This window comes from Accipiter gentilis, chromosome 8 (genome assembly GCF_929443795.1).
Source record: "Accipiter gentilis chromosome 8, bAccGen1.1, whole genome shotgun sequence".
In the NCBI taxonomy this organism is placed as follows: Eukaryota; Metazoa; Chordata; class Aves; order Accipitriformes; family Accipitridae; genus Astur; species Astur gentilis.
This window is the reverse complement of record NC_064887.1, coordinates 31,037,769-31,060,520: the sequence shown is the minus strand read 5'-3', so window position 1 is coordinate 31,060,520 and position 22,752 is coordinate 31,037,769. Positions and strand designations below refer to the sequence as shown.

General features: G+C 41.8%; 1 protein-coding gene across 1 annotated transcript in view; it reads left to right on the top strand.

Moving 5' to 3' along the window:
* Nucleotides 1-3,158: 3,158 nt before the first annotated feature.
* PLA2G4A (phospholipase A2 group IVA) overlaps nt 3,159-22,752 on the top strand; it is an 84,674-nt gene continuing 65,080 nt past the window's right edge. The window contains exons 1-2 of the mRNA XM_049808661.1: nt 3,159-3,226; nt 21,318-21,453. Of these exons, the coding sequence (XP_049664618.1) occupies nt 21,421-21,453 (33 nt within the window). The 5' untranslated portion in view covers nt 3,159-3,226; nt 21,318-21,420. The remainder of the gene's footprint in view (nt 3,227-21,317; nt 21,454-22,752) is intronic.

The window sequence follows — 22,752 nt, the reverse complement described above, 5'->3', positions numbered from 1 at the left end:
CTCGGCGCAGTTCAGGGACAGCTAATCAAGCCTGTGAGCAACTTGTGGCTCTCCAGAAGTCTGCACGTGGCTGGAGCAGGAGTGCGCCAAGGTGGAGATGCCTGGGAGAAAGTCGAGCGACAAGACCCCCAGGAACACAGCTCATACCTGCGCTGGAGTGGTGGGTGCTTACGGTCACTTCTGAAACATATGCAGCTTCTGGAAACTCTGCCTCTCCAGCACTCAGCAGTATATAGTACGTGTCTTGGACACTTCAAAATAAGATAATTTGGGGGATTTAGAGCAAAGGAAAGGTGGTCATACCCTCAGCCTTGCCAGTCAATCACCAGTCAAAAGGAAGAAAGTAACTAACTTGCTAAGAGCAATCATATTCATGCCTTTTGTCATTTCTACATGTCTCAAGACCATTATTGAGCTCTTCTGACACATTTTAAATAGTCTTTTCCTACCAAAAGACGAGTCGATGGTGATCTTCAGACAGCAGTTGACGTGAAAGTCAAAAGGACCTGAATAATGACACCATTGTGGTTTTGCTGCATTTTTCTGCTGAATGTTCCCTCAAATAGGCATGATGAGGAAGTGGGTGAAGAGGTTGTCCACATCAAGTAAGTGCTTTCTGAGCTGGCAGTCCTAGGTTTGCTTTCTAAACATAAGCTTGCCCTTCTTTGTGGCAGCACTTACAGTACAGCACTTTCCTACCATGCCTTTTTTCCTTACAAGATGAGACAGAAAACTAGGTTAAAAATAATGGCCAGAGTTGCTCAGCTCTTGCAGTGCATCATAGCAGGAGACCAGTAAGATGATGGAGAAAATGAGGTTTCTGGCTTGCATTGCTTTGCACTGAGGAGTGGCTTGCTGTCCTCTAACTGTGGCTACTAGTTTACTACACATTAAGGAAACTTGTTAACAGAATGTGAATGCCTCTTATTTACCTCTCACTTGTGGAAGTGTACCCTTTGTTTTCCTGTGCTTTGAGGAGGTCCTAGTTGTCATTTAAGCAGTTTTTTAACCTTTTTTTTACCTTTGCTTTTTTATGGCTACATTTTTCAAAGATGTTAGTTCCTATTTAGATGCTAAGTACATGCAAAGCCACAGCAAATTCCAACAAAACTGGGTATTTGGAAAGAGCTTGATGTGAACATCGAAGTGAAACTCAGTCTCATGTTTTGGTGCATCTAGAGAAGAACTGGCTTCTTTGAGATCTGTTATGGTGAGAGCGCTCGTTATGGGTGAGCAGCAGCTGAGGTTCAAGCCTGTCTGGTTCTCCCACTGACTCACTGTGAAGTCCACAAACCCAGGTGGGAGATATTTTTTGGGGTGTTAATGATGCAGCAAATAATACAATACTTCAATTTATAAATATACTTCAGTGTATTCCAAAATACTTCAGTTTTAAATCCTTTAAAGCAAAACAGAAAAAATATGGAAGGGGACTTTAAGGTCATCTTAAATCTTCACAAAGGGCAAAAGTGATAGAATTAATAAAAATTGTGTTGCCATTAAAACCCACCAAAACCAGCCAGCCGCTTCCCTTAATCCACTCCTTCTCACTTCCCCTTCCTCCAGGAAAGGCCATTGCACACAGCCAAAATGTGCGACTTTTAACTTCCTATGTGCCAGATGAGAAGCCAGTGGCATAATTTGAATAAGGCGTGATGGGGGTGTGGTTCAGACTAAAATATTTAATAATGATGAAGTATGAGGGGAAGCACTAGCCTGACAGTGAAAAGACTTACAGTGACAAGGAATGAATTCCATGTGTGCTGCTTTCCATTTGTAAGCCTTAGAATGGTAAAATACTTACTTGGAAGTCAGATTCTGCACTCAGAGACTTTCTTCTCACTGAGCTGAAGGATTTTTATGTGGACCAAGACACAGAGACCTCACAGGCATCCAGCAAGCCCACGTGTGTGGCTCAGTGCAGAGCCATGCAGGTATGCTAGGCTGGGCCCAGGCAGTGCAGCCATGAGTATGGGGCACTGACCCCAAACTACTGCCTCATGTCCCTGATCGTTAGTGTACACTGTTGGTATAGAGCTTCTGGATCCAAATGGTTTACTGATTTACTGTGCTACCAATTTAGGTATCTCTGCATCAGTGTGGGCATAATTTCATTCTGTCACTCTCCCAACTGGATGCTTTTTTTTGTAATTCGAGCCCATGGAAGGGAAGCATCACCTGACAGTTTTAAAAGGATTTGTGGCAAATGTTGTGTTTAATGGACAGAATTGCTGTTCCTGTCCATAGTTCTGAGAGTTTTGGATGCTTCTTGAGTCCTGATAAACCCCTGGCATGAGGCCCAAAGCATCCTGCTCCGCCACAGACCAGAGGGCTGGTGCTCTTCCAGCTGCATCGGGAAGCGGTCACGGGGTGAGGCGGCTGTGTCAGGTCGGGAGACTGACACCGGTGACAGGCAGGACTCGAGCACTTCAGCCTCCCGGGCACTGCTGGGGCCCGCACTGCCGCCCTAACACGCCGGGGACCGGCTGCTAAGCAGGGGCTTGGCCACCACGAGCGGCTGCTCGCCTGGTCCCACAGCACCCAGCGCAGTGCTGCTGGCGGCACTCGGGGGCAGATCAATGCAGTATGGCATAACACGAATATCCACAGATTGTCACTGCAGCAATGGAAGATGTGGATTTTTTCCTGTAAGTTATTTTAACGCAAACTTCCATTTAGCCGCCTGTTAGACAAATGATTTTTTTTTTTTTTTTTTTTTTTTTGTCACAGTCAGTACCTGGTTGCTTTCTACGGCTTCAACATTAACGCTGCTCGTGAAGAGGCCCCGCGGAGAGCCGGGAAACCGCGAGGAGGGCCAGCACCGCCCGTACCGCCCGCCCGTACCGCCCGGCCGCCGCCGCCGCCGCCGCCACCCCTCTCCTCACGGGAGCGCGGGCCGCGGCTGTTGGGCGGGCAGGTCGACCTTAAGGCTGCCGGCCGCTCCTCAAGACTGCCTTCAGCCTCCGTGGAGCCTGGCCGCCGCCTCGCCATCGCCGTACGTTCCGCCCGAGCGGCCGAAGACAGAAAGCCGTACCAAACCCCGGCGCCTGCCACCCCGCAGCCACCCCAGCCGGCCAGCGCCTCACGCCTCCTTAAGAGGCGGCGATCAGCTGACGGCTGGCACCTCCCCCGCCGCGCGGGTGAAAAGCGCCGTATGCCCGCAATGGGGAACGGGACCCTGCCCCAGCCGAGAGGGATGGCCGAGCCAGCGGGACACCAGGCGACCGTAAGCGCCGTGTGTCCCTCTCACGCGCTCATCGGCGGCTCCTCCGCGGGGTGGGAGGCGAGGCGAGGCCTGACAGGGCGGGGGGGGGGGGGGTGGTGCGCGGCTGCTGCGCGGCTGCTGCGCCCGGCCCCGCGGCCGGGCGGGCGCGCGGGCAGGGCGCGAAGGGCCCGGGCTGAGGCGGCTGAAGCACCCGCAGGGGCGGGCCAGAGCGCGGCGGTGAGGAGAGGGGCCGGCCGCCCTCCCTCTCTCCCTGCCCCCGCGGTAGGGCAGGGGGACGGTCGAGCCCCCTTCTGTGAGGGGCGCCCAGAAGGGCGGCCGGGGCCGGGGGAGAGGCGTCTTCCCGCGGGCGCCGCGTCAGGCACCTGCCGCCGCGCTGCCTGCCCGCGCCCCGCTGCGGGCAGCGCGGCCGTGGCCGCCGAGGAAGGCGCGCTGTCCGCTCGCCTCTCTGTCAGAAACGCGGTCGCCGTCCGGCGTCCGGCCTCCCCAAGCAGTACGCGCGCAAAACGAAGCTTTGGTGAGGTAAAAGGGGACAGGGAGGCGTGAAAAAGGCGTTCGCAACGCCTGCCACGTGTGCCCGAGCAGCGCAACGTGTGCGGCGAGAGGTACGAGGGCATGGTGGTGATGGTGCAGCAAGTGGAAGGAGGGACCGCAGAAGTTACGTAAACTGCATTACTCATTATCAGTCCCTCGGTCTTGGGGTGCTAGGTTCGTGCTTGCCTTCGCCCACTGTCACTGGGAACTGCTTTTGACAACAGTTACTGCGAACTCTGCCATCTCATTTGCTTATCCCTGTATAGCATGTGTGATGAAGCAATCATTTTGAAATTTTTGGGGAAGTAAAACAATACATCTGTTAAGGAAAAATTTCACAAAATGTCTGTGACAGCGGCTTTTCTTTTGGGCCTGATACAAAAAAAAAAAGTGCGTAAGAGTTCCTGTTTGTGACTTACAGCAGGCATTTGTTAGCATATATTAGAAGTGTGATCACAGACCATAATCTCTTGTTTTCATGGGGTTACGTGTTCTTCTTTGGGAACAAACTTGCACACTTTTAATGGTGGAGGTTAATTTGTTGTCCTGATTGACCTCTGGTTGGTCCTGCTGCATCATTTGGAGAAGCTGCTGCCTCAGTGGTATGATCAGTTCCAGTTCCAGTGCTGTGGTTGCACTACCCCCCCAGTAGCTCAGGGGTTTGCATTGGTATGAGGTCTGTCACCTTCCCTTGAGCAGCCACTGACAGGGGGTTTGAACTGCTGTGTGGGGCTGTGAAGTTGGAGCTGCTGAGGCTCCAGCACCTGTTGGCTGTGTGACCCCTGCAGAGCTGGTCACAACTTGTCGGTTGGCACCTCGTGTCATACCTTTGGGGAAAATCCCTTTGGCCACCTGAACTGTGGAGTGTGAAACTTCCAATCTAGAGACTCCTTGCTGATGAAAGCATGAAAACTCTGCAACTGGATAAAGATCCAATCCCAAGTGAGGAGCAATGATGTGGGTAGGACTTCTAACTGCAGTGGATGTTCCTGGCAGGAAGATGGTCTTCTGCACCTCAGTAGGCTCAGATACTTAGTGTATGAAACAGCTGATTCATAGGATCAGCTTCTTTGTGGTTACTAAGAGTTTAGACTACTAAGAATTTCAGAGTGAAAACACGAACCTAAAACTGATGTGCTTATTTTATTTTCTTTCTGTTAGGGGGAAGGTTTTGAATATACCGTGTAGAGTTAAGTGCTCCTCTGCCATTGTTGTCTCTCAAAATCACCACATTATCCCTTTATGACCACCTTTCTGTGCTCTCTTGTTCTGCTATGGCAGGGATACATAACAAAAGAGAAATGGAAATACTTATTTATGCCTGAATCACATAATTTAATCTCCTCATGCATGGCCAGTTAATCTGCACTGGAAAAATACCAGTTTGATTCTTGGCACCAAGTGCTGTTGATGACTTGTTTTTCTTGGAAGAATTAGACCAAAAAAAAAAAAAAAATAAATTTCTAATGCTGCTGTTCACTAAGGTTGCATACTTTATTTCATCTTAACTTGAATGTATTTTACTGACCATAGTTATCATAAAGTGTCCTTGGATTTTCATGATACTTTGAATAGATGACTTTTGTCATCTGACCTAAAATAGCTACAGTAGGAAATGTTTCAGCCAATCTGTTTTTGCTTTAGTATACTTCAGTTCATAACTTTTAGTCATACATAGGGGGAAAAATAATGAGTATGGAGTGAGCCCTCACTATTTCCTCCAGAAGTATTTGTGCAAAGCCATTGAGCAGGCTTCACCAACATCTTGGGTGGCCTCTACTCTCTTCCTTGGCATTTATTCCTGACAGTACTAAGGGACTGAATACAGTGCAATGTAGCAATGACTTTCCAGGTGCACATTGCTTCAGAGGTAATAGGAGATGTCTCTGAGTCTATTTTAATTGATGTGCAATATTCAGATATGTGGCAACTTTGGTTACTTCCATATAGGTTGGAAGAGGACAGCCTTGACAGTAGAACTGGAGCTGTTCTAGAGACTTGGGAACTGTGAATTCACATTGAATTAAGTTACTTGAATGGCTTCGCCTGGAACATATTGGAGATAGACTTGTGTAGCAGCCAGAGAAGGAGGTGTCTCCTGCTTGTACCCAGAAGTTCAAGTGTATGAAAACTGACTACAAAATATGAGAAAATACTTGGTTTCCCATGGAAACCTTCTAGCACAACAGGTAGAAGCTCAGAGTATGGTACTGTTGTGGTTCAACCCTAGCTGGCAACTAAGCCCCACACAGCTGCTCGCTCACCTCTCTCACAGTGGGATGGAGGAGAGAATCAGAAAGGTAAAAGTGAGAAAACTCTTGTGGGCTGAGATAAAGACAGTGTAATAGGTAAAGCTAAAGCTGCGCATGCAAGCAAAGGAAAACAAGGAATTCACTCAGTACTTCCCGTTGGCAGGCAGGTGTTCAGCCATCTCCAGGAAAGCAGGGCTCCATCACGCACAAGGGTTACTTGGGAAGACAAACACCATCACTCTGAACGTCCCCCCACCGTTCATTCTTCTTCCCCCAGCTCTATATGCTGAGCATGACATCATATGGTCTGGAATATCCCTTTGGTCTGTTGGGGTCAGCTGTCCCAGCTGTGTCCCCTCCCAGCTTCTTGTACACACCCAGCCTGATTGCTGGTGGGGTAGTGCGAGAAGCAGAAAAGGCCTTGATTCTTCATTACTGCTGAGCAGTGCTTACAAACATCCCTGTATTACCAACACTGTTTCCAGCACAAATCCAAAACACAACCCCATACTAGCTACTGTGAAGAAAATTAACTCTATCCCAGCCAGAACCAGCACAGGTATGGCCCATGGTTAGTGTGTGAAGTTGTGAGATGGGAGATTAAGTTCAAAATTATTCTTTACCTGATGAAAAGCACTGATGTAGATCAAAGTCTTCTTATCCTTCAGGGCAGTATCCTAAGAAGGGGACTGACCTTCAGTGAGCAAAACCAAATTCTTGACTAATTGTTTACTTGACACTGATGGGGAAGCCCACGTTTCAGTGGTTGCTTTAAAGACAAGTACATATGAAAAATATGTCACTCACAGTCCAGAGATGATTTAAGCAACAAAATCAAGTATTTTCCTACAGCTGTGGTTCAGCAGGTGTTTCATCTCCCAGCTAAAGCCTAGGGGACCAGTCATGAGACACATTTTGAAACTGAGTTTACAACTGGCCTGTTTTTGTTTCATTTGCCTCTTTCTAAACAGAAGCTCCCTGTAATCTGTGGAAGTATTTCTCTTTGATTTCATGGGCAGTGGCAGCAGAATTGGCTATCATCTTCCTGAGAGGTGATGAACTGTTGTGTATGTTCACTATGCCTCTGATATAACTGCGCCTTTCTCACTAGTCTAAAAAACAGATCCCAGAACCTGTCTTAGTAATGGAAATGATCTCATCACTGCCCTAGGTTATAATAACGTGATGTAGTAACAGAATACTTTCAAAAGAACTCTCTTTTTTTTTTTTTTTCCTTCTTTTCTTAAAAAAACCCAAAACACAACCCAAAAAACCAAAAAAAAACCACCCTGGTATTCAGACTTTCCTGAGGGCTTTCATTTACTGTTTACCTCAGAGAAATGATACGAATTTCCTGACTGTACCAATTTCCAGTAGCCTGTGTGTCAATGTCTGGAGCAGCATTACTCAGCCCATGGTGCAGGGACAGGAGGTGGTCTCTAGGAGATGTGAAAGTGGTCCACAAAGCAGGAGCAAACAAAGCACCAGGAAGCTCCAAAAAATAAATTCTGTTGTTTTAAATGGGTTGTAGGGAAAGTAAAAGTAACTAATGAACATTTAAACTTTAGCATAATTTTTTAAAATGGAAAATACTGTGGCAATATTGAAGGTGAGAATTGGTGGACTTTCCTTAGAAATATCAATTAGTTCTTCAGCATGGAAGTATTATATAGAATGAGATGATTTCTACAAAAAAAAACAACCAAAAAACCACAGTGTTCGTGAAGGCAAAAATATCAGACGTATATTGATAGATGATGTGGCCATCACTGTACAGATTTTATTCATTTTCTCTAAGGTTTATAATGAAAGCCATGAGCTATTGCCGCTGGTAATTCTGAAGCCTGTTTTGGTCCTGTATCAGCTGTCAGGTTTGGCTGGGGGCATGGACACTGCAGTTTTTCTCCCAATACGTTTTCCTTTCCCATAAAGATGGTTGCTGAGATGACACTTTCCATCTCAGCTCATGCTTTTGCTGTGTGCTGGGGTTTCCAAGACTGTCGGTGTGTGCAGTGACGGAAGCTTTTGAGATCTGGACTGACAAATGGAGACATTGTAGAAGTCAATGTGTGAGTGAGTTGCCCAGACTCTACAAGTAATCCCTGGAGGAAAAACAGGCTCTTCTAGGGTAAAGTTAATGTGATTCTAAAGCAGATATCCAACAAGCCACATAAATTTTGCGCTAGAAGTGCCCCTCTGTCTGCTGGCTAAGCACGGATGAAGACTTCTATATGGTAGGCGTTAGAAGTTAAGAGAGGTGAATCCTGCCTCTGGTGTGTTGTGTGTCTGAGTGCAGTAGTTTCTTGTGCAGGCTGCACAGCTCTGTTTGCGAGCACTCTTTTGAGATGCAATTTCCTTTCACATGAGTGGTAGCATTGGTAATGGTGCATCCTAGAGCTTAGAGCAAAGAATACAGTGCTGCTTTTTGTCTGCTGATAACAAAAACTAGTTTGGCAGACATTTATAGGCTCAATTACTAAATTAAATGTTGCTAATTTTTTATTTTCATCACCTCAGGATGCTGAAAGCATATTTTCAAAATATAAAGTAGGCTTTTTGCAAACAAGAATCCTTGTCTCTCCATCGTTCCAGCTTCCATCCCTAAATATGCAGATTTAGGAAGGAGACAGAAAATACAGGGTCAAATCTTCCACATACACAAGTTCAGAACTATACATGATTTGACTCAGTCACATTTGTGTGTTTTGTGGTTATCTGATAGTAAAGCCATTGAACTGACTCATGTTTGATATTTATCTAATATTTTCCTTAAAATGATCTCAACATAAATCAGTAAAACTTTTATTTCTTTTCTTAGTAGTATTATCAGTCAGTTACAACAGTGCTTATATCCTTAGCCAAGTTCTGTAGTAATAAATAATCCTTTTATATTTACAGTGATTATAAAGTTATATATTTGTTTGCACACACATGCAGATTATAATAAGATCTGTACAAATGTGTATTTCTTGTAATAAGTGGCAGTCACAGTCCCCAAGGGACTGCATTTTAGAAGACATGCATGATGAACAAGACTGATAAGTGGAATGTTGGGGTAGATGGAGATGATGGAGTAAGAAGCACAGTGAATGCATATGTATAGGCTGTCTCATCCTGTCTGGTCCATTGCATTGGCCAGACCATTAAATAGAAAGATCTGGCTTTTGGAAAGCTTTGTAGGTTAAGTGTGTGTGTGTTGGGGTTTTTTTGGTTGATTTTTTCCCCCTTTTTTTCTCTTTTTTTTTTTTCTTCCCTGTTGCTGTGTCTGTGTCTCAAGGATATAGATTGTAAACGGGGCTTAACTACTAGAACAGTACTTTTCATGCATTTAGCTTACTGCATTGTCAATTGGATGCTAAAAGTAAATGCCCCCAAGTAGGGGATTAATTTTGGCCTGTTCCAAACTCCATTAATGTCAGTAGGAAAACAAACAACACTCATGGGCAATTGTACCAGACACTGAGAAGCTCTTGCTGTGGCCTGAACCATTCATTACTTTGCATGCTCTGTCAGAAAAAATTGTGCCTTTGTAGTCAACATGCAAAAGTGTAACTCTATGCAAAATCAGCAGCTGCTGCCTAACGTTGCAGTCATGTTAGGAAAAAAGACAAAACACAGAACTACAAATCATTTTGGGGAGAAGGTGACTGTGTAGACTTGTGGAATGTAACTAATCAGAAACTTTCTGGTTGTTACTCTTGTGTACCATCTTCTAAAAATAACCTCTAATGGAGAACTGTAAAAGATAATGCACTTTTGAAGCACTTCTATTCTTTAACATTTCATAAATATGGATGCCTGCTTACATAAACATGTGCAATAATGATCATATTTTGACCTGGGAAATATCTATAAAATATAAAACTAACCATTCTTATGCTGCTGTTTTGTTTAAGTTCTTTTTTTGTCCTAACCCAAAGAGAGTTGATAATGAGTTTCTAACCTTAGTGCAACACTCCTTTATCTTTTGATAAAGGCATGAATCTGCTAAGTTTTCACAACCAAGGTGTTTCGGGGATGTTGTCTTATGTGGAAAAATACATTTTCTTCAAGTAACCAAACCCCTGCAACTATGAATCAAGGACAATGCTAGTGGAAAACCTCAAGAAAAATGAGAATAGTAGCTTGTACAACATCTATGAGGAAGATGCTAGGAAACAAGTCCTAGCTTTTCTTATAACCAGTTTATTTTTATGGGTTTGTGTTTGTGTTCAATGATGATACTTGCAGACTCTTTTTTTTTTTTTTTTTTTTTTTAACCAGGCAATTTAACGTTCCAGTAGGACGTTGGTGTGATGTCTGTGCTGACAGTAATGAAAACCAGTTCTTTACTAATTGCAAAATATGCCAGTATCTTGTGTTTCTCTGGCATTTTCCACTTTAAATAGCACAGACCTTCCTGGTAAGTGACCAATTACATTTAACTATGACATACTCTCAAGTATTATTTTGCTTTTTGTACTTAAATTCCTTTTTCCAATAATCCCTAATTTATTAATTTAATGAGCTCTTCAACATTCTCAACTCTCCCGTGGCTTAGTGAATATAGGTTTAATTTTTGTAAGGGTGTTTTTGATATAGAGAAATAAAACAGCTTCTTCCTAGTCATTAAGTCAAATCTGAATCAAAATTATGTATAGAAACCTGAAACCATGTCTCGTAGTCTCACCTTAAACATTCTCCCCTCCCAAATCCACAGTGTTGTAAAAAAGTGGCCACTATAATTACGGTGAATTTTATTACGTGTTGTTTGTTTGTCTGAAAAGAATTAAGGCATGGGTGGGGGTTTTTTTCTTCTTATCTTTTATGTGCTTCTGAGGATTATCTCTTATAATTTAGGAACTGAAATAATGCAAGCATAAAAAAGATGTTTGATATGGCTAAAGCAGAAGGAAAACAAAGTTTTGTTGCTTGTAACACTTCTTTTACCAATGAGTGCAAAGTAAGGAGGATCATATGAACTGAGCCTGGCTTCTCCCTTCAGTTCCTTCTTCTCTTTAAAATTACTGCTTTACGTAGGTCTGTCTATGATCAGCTGTGACACTGTGTAAGTGTTTCTGAAAGAAGCTCAGAAAAAATGGTGTTAAGTGGAGCGCAGCAGGACAGTGCTGGCTAACACACTGGTGTGCGCAGGTGGAGAGCAGTGTCCAACCTCTTTTCTATATAATTAAGATGAAGAATTTGACTGGTTGGTTTTTTTTTTTTGTTTGTTTGTTTTAATGCTAGAGCAGAATATATGGTTGGTTGTGGGGCAGTCCTGCTTCTTGGTATCACTTTTTGTGCATAAATGAAGGGCCAGAGAAAGAACAAACATCAGGGATGAGGGAGACCAAAATTCATATGCCTGCTCTGAAATGAATAGTGTGGGAAGGTGAACATTATTCTCCCTCAGCTGAGAGTGACCTGGCCACATACAGACTGGCTGTTTTGAATTAACTTCAGGTTGAGTAAAAGTGTGATTAAACTCTCCCAAAAAGAGTTTTACTAAAAACCTGGTGTAGTTCTCTAATGACAGCTTTTTGCTTTGACAAATTGACATTTTTCTGAAGAAAAAGTCTTGTTGAAAAGTGCTTGAACATCTCCACTGTGTATTCCTTTGTCCTGTAATATGTGTCAGTCATTTCCCTTTCAGCACAGAGCTGGCACATCAACTGGTGTTTTAAGGTGCTGAGAAAGAGTTTGAGTTTGCAAGGGAGCCCTTGGTGTCTTTAAGAAATAGTTAAATTAAAAGCTTAGACAGCTTGGTAAGAGAGTAGTCATAGTTCATTTAAGTTTTGCTGAACTTTCTCTGGCTGACCGATCCTCTGTGCCTCAGAGCAGAGCATGAAAGTCCCCCTTATGTCCCTAATTTTGCAAAGCTGTTTTAACGAGGGAATATGTAAATTTGGGTTTGCTTCCTGGCTTTGATTGCTGTCCATTTGCTTCTTGAGTCATTGTTTGTGGGTCCTTAGTGTATTAGATTGTTTGTATCACATTACTGAAGGCCACATTTATGGTCTGGGTAGTTAGCAGTTACTGCTTTTTTTGTTAGTTTTGTGGTTTTTGTTTGCTTTATGTAACCATTGGTGTAGCTAGCCTCTTAGTACTGGTAGAATCAGATTACAGTAAGGTTTGACATATTTTCTTGCTTATGATAAATAGAAAAATTTCCAATAATTGTATTAAATCAGAATGTTATTTTCAGTTTTAACCCATCTCCAAAACCTTAGTTGGTAATGTTGTGCATCCATTAGTAGTGGTTTAGGTCCTTCCCCTCATCCTCTCGGGGCTTCACTGTCTTGATAACAGTAGCACTTGAGATAGTTGTCTGAAAATGAAGCGTCACCCACTTCAAAACTTTCTTCCTAAATCAGCAGAGAGATTGCACTACAGCTCTTACAGCAGCTTGCTGTTTTTGCTGCTGTTACTCTGAACTCAGCTGAAATGGTGGAGCAGAAGATTCAAGCCCTTTTGATGCTGCTACCATAGGCCTGGGAAAAGAGCAGGCGCAGGCACTTGTTGGCTGGAGCACGGATGGCAGAGATGACTGGGGGACAGTGAGAGCTTCAGAGAAGTCATGAGAGACATGGTACAGAAAGCGGAAACTCAAGAAGGGGCAGAATAATGTGCCACTCCCTTGTAAAGTCTCCAAGCAGGAAGACGAGTTGCTGCTTACTCTTTCCAGGCAGGAGAGGAGGCCTGCAGAGGAGCTGCAACAGAGTCTTACTTGAATTCGTAGAGAAAAATCAAAACCCCTGAGTAAATGCTTTGCTGATGTGTTTGGCTTCAAACACAAGCTGGTGTTTGAACTTGGGAGCTTTTTTGTAACTGCTCAAATCCTGGACTGAAGGCCTCTTTGGCTAGAGGCTTGTCTGTGTGGGGTCAGGCAGGTTTTGCACCAAGACGTGTGGCTTTGTGTGGAAGCCAAGTGTTAGATACATGATGAAGACCATTGGTATTGATGCACTTTCTACTGGAAAAGTGTCCAACTGGAGACTTCTCAAGAAAATGCGTAGGGCAGTTGGGCTATCCTGCTAGGTCTAGTATTTTTTATTAAATCAGTTGATTATAAAATTATTTATATATGAAAAATACAAAGAAATCTTTAATAGTACAAGTTTACCACTTAGTCTCTCCCCTCCAGAGTATAATATATGCAGTAGGGATGGCTGTATTTGCCTTTGTGTCTATGTGTTTGTGTGAAACATACATTTATGTTACTTACTCAGACTCCAGCTTGGCAATAGCCATAAAATATTTCCATATAAATTTTACTTGCGTCATTTAAAAGAGGCTGAAAAATCTCAGCGTCAGAAGTTTCTTCATGACTACTTTTACTAGAAAGTCCTGACAAATTTCCTTGAGTCACTCTAACTACTTTGTCATGCTTTTAATGTTATGACCATATAGACCAAAGGAAGTGCAGCACAATTGTCCCCTTTATTGCAGACAGTGACCAGAGCTCATGTTTTGAGTAAACAGTCCCAAACCAGAACATAAAAGTTGTAATGTTGAGTCATGTTGTACAGACACTGAGTGTAAGATGATGAAACACACCTTTTGTGTGCAGTCCTTTCTCCATCCCTCAAGTGCTAGCGTGACAGTAGCCTGTGTGTGCTGGCTGGCATTACAGTTGGCACCGAAATGCCAGGAAATTCGGGAAAAAAAGAGCAGTTTGGATAACTTGCTCTGGATAGTAAATGAATTGAAAAAGAATTCAAAAAGATATTTAAAGGAAACATTCACCTAACTTTCAGCTAAATTTGTTTTATTGTTGACATGTGTTATCTGAACAAACCCAGCTGTTAATTTCACCAGCTCCTTGCATTTTTAGCTATTACTGTGGTTGTTCTTTTGTGTGTAACCACTGCATAACTGTAATGCAGAAGGATTGTTAACTGCAATTGCAGCCTGAGAGCATTGGGCAGCTTTGCATGCTTGTCTCTTCTCCGAAAGGTCAAACATAAATACTTAAATAAAATTTTATTCTAATTCTTTCCATAAAGTGTTTTATTTTAAACCATCCCTATCTTACAGCAGGGAAGCAAAACGAGGAGTGAGGGTGTAGGTAAGTTAAAGATATGTAATAAACAAGCTCTCATTATTTTAATAAAATCTTTAAAAGGCATTGGCCCAGAAATATTTAGGAGTTGGATGACATCCCTGTCGTCACCAAGGGAGAGTAAAGGATTTGGATTGAGATCTTTGGAGTCTAAATGTAGTATCCTAAAACATTCAGCAACAGTTCTTTTCACAGTACCAATGAGGCTTCTTAAAGTGGGTTCCTGGTGGTTTTGGCAGGGAACAGCTCCTGACCAGCACACTGCAGCACAGTAGAGGAAATGAAAAGTTTTGGCAAAGATCCAGGTAAGAATGAAATGCAGGGGAGATTTTTTTTTTTTCTTCCCTTCACCTAAGTTTTAAAGAAATATATTCAACAAACAACTCTGTCCAGTCAGGTGTTGCACTTGAGATGTAGATAATTTAATTTTAGCAGTTATTATTTGTTTTCATTTTTGGCAGGACTTCTAAAGCTGCCACTGGTATTGAGTTTTTCCATTCTGGAGAGCCTGGCTTGGCACCTCAAATGTGCTAGGTACTTGGTGCACCCATTATCTTGAAGTGTGAGTTTTTGTTCTCTGCTGCCTTAAGTTGGGCTTCAAAAAGTAAGAATACACTTAAACAAGTGACTGTCATACATAAAACGTTTATTTGTGGAATAACTACATTCTGAAATCCTTACGAGCAGAAATGCTGGGCATTTTTTAATCTTGCTTTTTCTTATTTGCAGTGTGCATATAACAAATAGCCTGCATAGATGATCTTCTTGAAATGATATAGGTGGACTTGACTAGTGTACTGTAATTGTTTTTACAGGGAATATATCCTAAAAATTCTTCTTTTATGGAACTTCCACCAGATTTTTCACATTCTTCTTTGAGTTTTGGCCTCCTTGTTGGAAAAACAAGCTAGCTGGTTCCCACATAAGCTACAGGGTGTCTGACCTACACAGTGGGGATTACTGATCAGCTGCTTGAGATATTTTTTTTTTTGACAAATTTTGAGACTCTGCCACCTAATCTGATCTGTCTTGTGGCTTGGATTTCTGTAGAAAAAGAGAGTGATCTTTGCCATTTTTTACAAATTATTCTTGGAGTCCCTCAAATTACTTTTTTTTTTTTTTTTTTTTTTTTTACATTCAAGGCTGATTTTTAGTTCCAGTGCAATTTCAAGTGAAGTGAAATACAAGACATTGGAGAAAAGTTTTATGTAAAGGTATTAACTCAAGGAACTCTTTCATTCTCAGAATACATTAACTTTTTACTTTGGATTTACTCAGTTCCACTTTCTAATATTTCTGTAAGTTTGCCATACAGTAAAATCATGTATGATGACATGGCTTTTTCTCCTAACCTCTCAGAAGCTGTTGCAGTGAGTGTTTCTTGTTAACTGGCCTTTGCGTAAGCAGTTTAATTGTAAGATAAACCATCATGCCCTGAATCAGCTGCCTCTTCCTTCAAGCCTGTAGTTAGTGTTCATAGTGAAAATACAGTACTCGGCTGGTTAGGAAATGTACTGGGAACTTCCATGACCGATGTGAAATAGATGCAGGTATTCAGGCAGAAATGCTTCCAGCCTCTTGAGTATTACTGTTAGTAAGGCCATTCCTTGTAGAATGTAATATAGGGATTTTCTTCTTCCTCTTGGACTAATCCAGCTTAATTAAGTTTCTTTCAGGAGCATGTCTGATTTCTGCTGACTCAGTAAGGCTTGCCTCCTGTCATAGGAGGTTACTGTAACATGGAGCTCTCCAGGAGGTGCTGGGCAGCTGTATATAGAGAACTGGCCTGGTTATTTTACCACTTCTGTCTTCCTCATTTTTGGCCTCTAAAGTAGCCTCCAGCACTAGATAAGGTGTAAATTAACCTTGTGTTGTGGTTTAACCCCAGCCAGCAACTAAGCACCATGCAGCTGCTCTCTCACTTCCCTCCCCGCCCCCAAGTGGGATGGGGGAGAAAATCGGGAAAAGAAGTAAAACTCAGGGGTTGACATAACAGTTTAATAGAACAGAAAAGAATCTAATAGTGGTAATGATAACACTAATAAAATGACAACACTAATAAGAGGATTGGAATATACAAATGATGCACAGTGCAATTGCTCACTACCTGCTGGCCAACGCCCAGTTAGTCCCCGAGTGGCAATCTCCCTGCCTCTACTCCCCCCAGTTCCTATACTAGATGGGACATCACATGGTATGGAATACCCCGTTGGCCAGTTTGGGTCAGCTGCCCTGGCTCCATCCTGTGCCAACTTCTTGTACCCCTCCAGCTTTCTTTCTGGCTGGGCATTAGAAGCTGGAAAATCCCTGACTTCAGACAGAACAGTACTTAGCAACAACTGAAAACATCAGTGTTATCAAAATTCTTCTCATACCTAACTCAAAAACATAGCACTGTACCAGCTACCAGGAAGACAATTAACTCTATCCCAGCTGAAACCAGGACACCTTTCTCGAGATTTCTGTGATGTTTCCAGAGTTTCAGCCCTGCTAGGGTATTTTATAGTACTCTCCTTTCATTGAAAAGAAATCTTAGTTACTCTGTGTCACCTGTAGTTTCAGGTTGGTTACAGGCTGACAGGTCATCTTTCAAAAAGAGATTCACAATCTTTTCATCTGTTACATCCTCTTTAGCAGGAAGTCAAATGTGGTTTCCCAATCTTAAAATCTCCTGTCTAGCTGTTTACGCTGTGTGAACTTCCTTGCCAAACTTCACCCCAGAGCACCCTCCAAAAATGTGGCACAAAGGTTGAGCTTTTTGCGTTTCTGCTCAGACTCCTTCCTTCCACCTGTGCTCTCCTGGCAAGGCATGGGAAGAACAGTCAGTGCATGTCAGCGAAGCATATACTTTTTCATTTTTGTTGAAAAAGGAGTGATGGGTGCTTTACACAAAGTAAGGCGTAAACCTTGTTTGTTGTGTGGGAAGACCTAAATTAAGAAATAACATTACTGTGATTTTCCAGGATGCTAGGCAAAATCATGTAGAAACAGATTATTTATTATTTCTGTTATACAATCACAAGATCAATCTGTAACCAAATAAAATTCTGTAATCTGATTTGATAAAAATGGATGGTGACATTCATACCAAAAGCCTGAGTCAATATTGAGCTTATTCTGTACCTCTTAATCTTATCACGTTAGATCAAACATTAATGACTGTACCAGTGAGTCGCACTTATTCACTTTTTTTAATTGTCTGTGTCTTTGATTTGTAAGAACTGTCCAGCTTGATATAAACAATCTCCCTTTTATGATTTTTCTTACAACCTTGGGGACGTATTCTGGTGGTGATATTTATACTGTGTTATGGTTTACTCATTTTCAGAGCTTTTCCGCTCAGTAAGACTAACTGTGGAGTAAGCTTATACTCAGCATGAAATAGGAACATATCATTATTCTTGTCTTTTGTCCTCGATATATCCTGTAAAACTGAATTATCTGTAGGAGTTTACTGGATCAACACTGAGAATGAAAATGTTCCAGTAATAATCGCTGTCCATGCATGTGTGTGTAACTTCTTTTTGTGGAATTGCTCTGGTAGTGTCCGACTTTAGAGACAGTAATCCCTTATCCATTTCAGTCTGTCACCACAAGTGAAAATGAGCTAAGATCACACAAGAGTCTTGATTTAAACAGCAATCCACCAATCAACTAATAGCTTGTTACTTTTGATGTCTGAAACTGTGCCTGACAATTAAATGCTCTTGGCCTGACAAAAGTAGTATTAACTTTTGGGTGAAAGTGAGATTTAGGAATTTAGTAGAAAGCTGTCTTTGTATTATGTGACCAAGCTAAACTGTGGCCTGTTCAAGAGGCTATGTTTGCTCTGTTATTTTGTAAACTTGGACAATTTGTAGACTTGGACATTTGTCAATAAAACATTAAGAAATATATTGTTAATCAGTCTTGCTGGTTTAGTTAATTTTGGTGTATGAATTGACAGAATTTATGCTCGTGGTGTTCCAGAGGCACTGCCTGTGACGTGCTTTGATAGTCCTTTAGGAAGGAATGCTATCAGCCCTGGGAACGGCACAGTTCACAAACAATGCGATACCACCAGATATCAGGCAAACAAAACAATACGTGTTAATAATATTAAAGTGTCCTTGAAGATCTGCTTAGAGGCACTACTTCTGCAATCTATCAAGGGTTGGCCTGCCACCAGCTTCAGCTCCAGTTCAGTTCTTCTTACGTGCTTGTGATACAGTCCTTAATTAGTTGTTGATTTTTTTTCCATTAGGCTTTGTGGGATGGACAGTGTATAGTGGCAGTGTTAAATGAGATAATTCTGGTATCACAGCTCTATTTACTGCAGATGTTTGAAGTAAATATTTTTCAAGACTTTCTTTGCGGCTCTGCATGAGCTTCTGTTTGTGCTGTATTTGGCTCCTCTGCTGCACTAAGACTTTAGATACAGAAATATATTAGCGTGCTTAACCCAAACTCCATTGATAATGTAGTGCAGGCTTGCAGAGGGTGTGGTGTAATTATGCTAGGGTCAGGTAACTCTGATTTGAATTAAATCCACTGTAATGACGTAAGTATTCAAGTCACTTAAACACAGATGTCTGCTACCACTTCAGGTGTCCTGCTGGCTTCTGGCAGAGCATTGGATACCTGTCCATCTGCCAGCCCCAGGTACACTCACATGTCTGAAATAAATAGCACTGGATGCCTGTCTTTGGGTACCTGCTTCTGTTTATCACATACTGAAAGACTGTAATTAAGACACCAAACCAAGTGCTCCAATTTGGAGAAATATCAGCATGACTAGGCTGGGATCTGTCATGCTGTTGGTTGGAGCTGTGTAGAAAACCAGGATATTAGGCTTTGTGTATCACATCAGGGTCTTCTTGCTCCCTGGTCCTTTTCTCCCTATTCAGAGACTCTGCCTGTATGTCTTTAGCTTGTAGTTTGTGCATGTGTGTTTGTGATACAATTGTTAATTATATGATTGCATATTTGTCTGTCTGCATGATCCTTGCCTCATTCAACACGGAGGACAGATGGTGCTTGGGGATTCATTACGGCTCTGTAGCCAAAGAGACTGTTTGCAGGATCGCAAATGTATTCCCTGCAGATGTTGAAATAGATGAGGTGGGGGGTTATAGGAAAAGAGAGAATGATCTCATGTCTAAGCCAGTTGACCAGTTGAGTGATGATCTGGAGAACTGGAACTCTGCCTCTAGGATGCTAGACAAATAACTCAAACCAGGCTTCTTATCCTAGGCCTAACCCATTTTCTTGTTTCTGCAGATAGAGCAGTATCCTCAGCTTGGTTTCATGTATCATCTTAAAATGAGCGTGGTAACTTGTTGGTAGTTGACTGTGCAGTTAGGGGAAATGGTGTATTTTCTGTTTTATGACTTACAAATTTCCTCTTCATTACAGTGTTTGGATAACCCTCACTGTTGCCTTTTCTTGATTGCCTTTGAAGTTTGCAACAGTTCCTCAAAAACTGGTATGTCAGGGATGTTTACCAAGGTTCTCCTACTTTAAGTAGGACCCAAGGTAACATAAACTCGAATGTAACAAACCAGCTATACAGTTATGTCTATAAACACAATGTTACTTCCCTCCCATCTGCCTGTTTACACCACAGCTGAATTTGGCTGATAGAATGTTAATAAAAATAAGTCTTTGCAATTATTATTGCAGTAAGAGAAATAATGGTGGATATGTGTTAGAGATCTTCCTTTAGGTCTGAAAGGCAGCCTACTTTCTATGATAAAGATGTCTTGTTCCTGTTGTCCTAGTACTGAGCTGCCTTGAATGAAAACTATGAACTGAATGTATGTTAAAGTCTTTCTTATTCAGACTTCCTTAGATAAAACCAAATAAATAAAGGCAGGGTAATTTCTAGCCTCAAGCTATTGTTAGGGCTGACAGGATTAAAGAAGGGATATCGTAATGTTCTAGTGATCATAACGAAACAAAATTTTTATGGAAATGCCTGCATATAATTGCTCAAGAAATGATCATTCCTTAAGGTTTATTCTGCCCTTTCAAAATTGAGGGTTAGGAATCATTTCCTTGAGAATAAACCCCATGTGGTGTTTTTTTTCTTTTCACTCTGAAGCTTCTGCTGATGGTTCAGGTCTGGCCATGGTCCAGCTGAATCTAAGAATTGATCCTGTCCAGCAGTTTCCCTGGTTTTTTAGAGATGCAGAAAGGAATAACCTCTGTTAGTGTATTTTACTTTGATGATTGGAAACAGTTTTGAAGTTTAAGGCCTCTGGTGGCCCCTGATTTCAGTAGAAATCTTCACAAAGTGTTCAGAAAACAGCAGCCTATGAGAACCTGCTTAAATCCTGGCAGCTGGTTTGCAGTTTGCCCATTAAAGCTTCTTGTGAATCTCTAGAAAACTGGGGTGGCTGGGGAGGCTGTACACAGCTTTAGTTGGAATTCCCAGGTTTACAGAGGGCACTGTTGCTGCTCGTTTATAGTTAAATGAGCAGCTACTAAGTTCTGTGCTATTGCTGCAGATTAGATGCTGGAATTTGTTGCCTGTTATTTTCTTAGGTGCAGTTAGGTGCAACTTTGGGAATTTGCTGTTTGTGGAAAAAGCTTTCAAAGTGAAGGTGGTATGAACAGCTGCGTTTAAATGGCTAAACAGATCTTTACTACGAAAGGTTGCAGTTGTCTGGTGCAAGTTGCTGACTATTGTGCTTGTGCTCTCCAACTGGCTTTTCAGTTCTAAAATTCATCTCCCTTGGTGTGAGTACAGGACATATCCTTGAAAGGAGGATACAAAGAGAACCTTCATCTCTGTCCTGTCCTGACCATATGAGCATCTTAATATAGAAGCAAAGCATGGGAACCAAGAATTTGTTACTACAGTAAAAAGACTATTAACTAAGCACTGGGGTTTTTGTTTTTGTTTTTGTTTTTTTTTTGTTTGGTTGTTTTTTTTTACTAGCACTGTAATGCACGGAAGCATATACATTTGAATGTATGTAATGGATAAATATAATTGTGCTATTCTTTTTGTTTATTTGTAGAGCTGCTAGAAACACTTGGATGACTAGAATTCAAGATACTTGGTTTGTGCTTTTACTCTGAGGTAGAGGAAATAAGCACAAGAAATTTCTCTAGTTCAGGCAAGTAAATATCTCTACCTCCATAGCTTGTGTGAAATTAAGTTCATGGTAAACAAATGAATTGTAGGAACCTTCCTAAAGTGAGGGAACTAATTTGCTCTGTTAAAAAATATAGTTTAAAAGAACATAAGAATTTTACTTAGATTTTTTTCTTTATTTAACAGTTAAAGGATCTGTCATACTGAACTCTGAAGAACTGGGAAGCCTCTTCTGTGTAGAACTGAAATAGACATTTGACAGTTGTCTTGAATACAAATTAAGGCAAAAATGTCTGTCATAGATCCCTATCAACACATTGTGGTAAGTAGCTTTGAATCTTCTATGTATACTGTCTTGTACAATCTATACTGTCTTGTATAATGTATTCTATTAGAAGATACTCTAAATAAGCACACAGCATTAGAGTTATGACTACTTCCTTAGAGAAATGGTAAGCATGGTTAGAACAAATTTCTTCAGAAATTTATTTGAATGAAATTTGAAAGATTCAAGTTAGCTTTTGAAAAGCGTATTGCGGCTTTGAGTGTGGCTGCTCATGTGCAAGTCAAAATGAAATACGGGCTCCTAACAACCTCATGGGTACAGTGTCATAAGGTATCATTTTAAAGGACTTGCCTGTTCAAGTTGTTTCATCAAAATGCCTGTAGTTGACTGTTTCATACAAACTTTTCCACACACTGATTGTCAAACTGAACTGTAGTCTACAAAAGTATCATCATGTGTCTAAGTTTCTCCCTTGCAGTACAATTTTTTTTTATACAATTCCAGTTACCGAATAACTCTTTTTTTTTTTCCCTTTTCATTAGTATGGATAGAGGGATAAGTTGGCAATTTTTGATATTTAGATCTTAAACTAGTGTGTAGCAGTGATGTTGATTCAAAGAGACTCTTCAAAATACAGCCTGCAAACTCTAGGTAAAGGTCAGTGAAATGATCTGCGCCACTCAACAATGCACTGCTGCCAAAAACTTCTGCTCCCTCCTTCCTGCTTTATTCCAATGTTCCTGCTGCATCCCTAGTACCAGCTCTCAAACATACCTGGTCAGAGTGAGCCAATTGACACTGAATTGGCAGAAAAACAGTTCAGTGCAAAAGATTAGTTCTCTGCGGTCAGAGCTGGCCCAAGGGAAGGGTACAATCATGTGAGCACAAACTGTAAAAGTAGAGAAGTAGGGGCAAGGGAAGGAGAAGGGAAATGGGACCAGAACTGCCCTTTGTATGGCAGGCCAGTAGAGTGGCTCAGCTGCTTGTTGAATGCTGTCTTTCAGCTGTAATACTCACACGTATCTTTGCTTGAGTGACTTTCCAAAGTAAACACTGAAATTGCAATTCCTGCTCAAACTGAAATCTTGGAACAAGCTGGGTGTGTTCATATCAAGCACTTTTCGTAACAGTCCCAGAATCTCATGGCGGGAAAAGTGATAAGTACTCAAAGGTAGTTACCATACACTTGTCATAATGTTGAACTTCTACGTTGCTAAAAATACAGCATATGCTTCCTTGAAATGATCTCTTATCATTTATGTGGTTTCTACCCCACACAGTCACATCCTTTACATGTGTTTGCAGCCAGCAGATGTCAAACTTGTGTTTTACTCA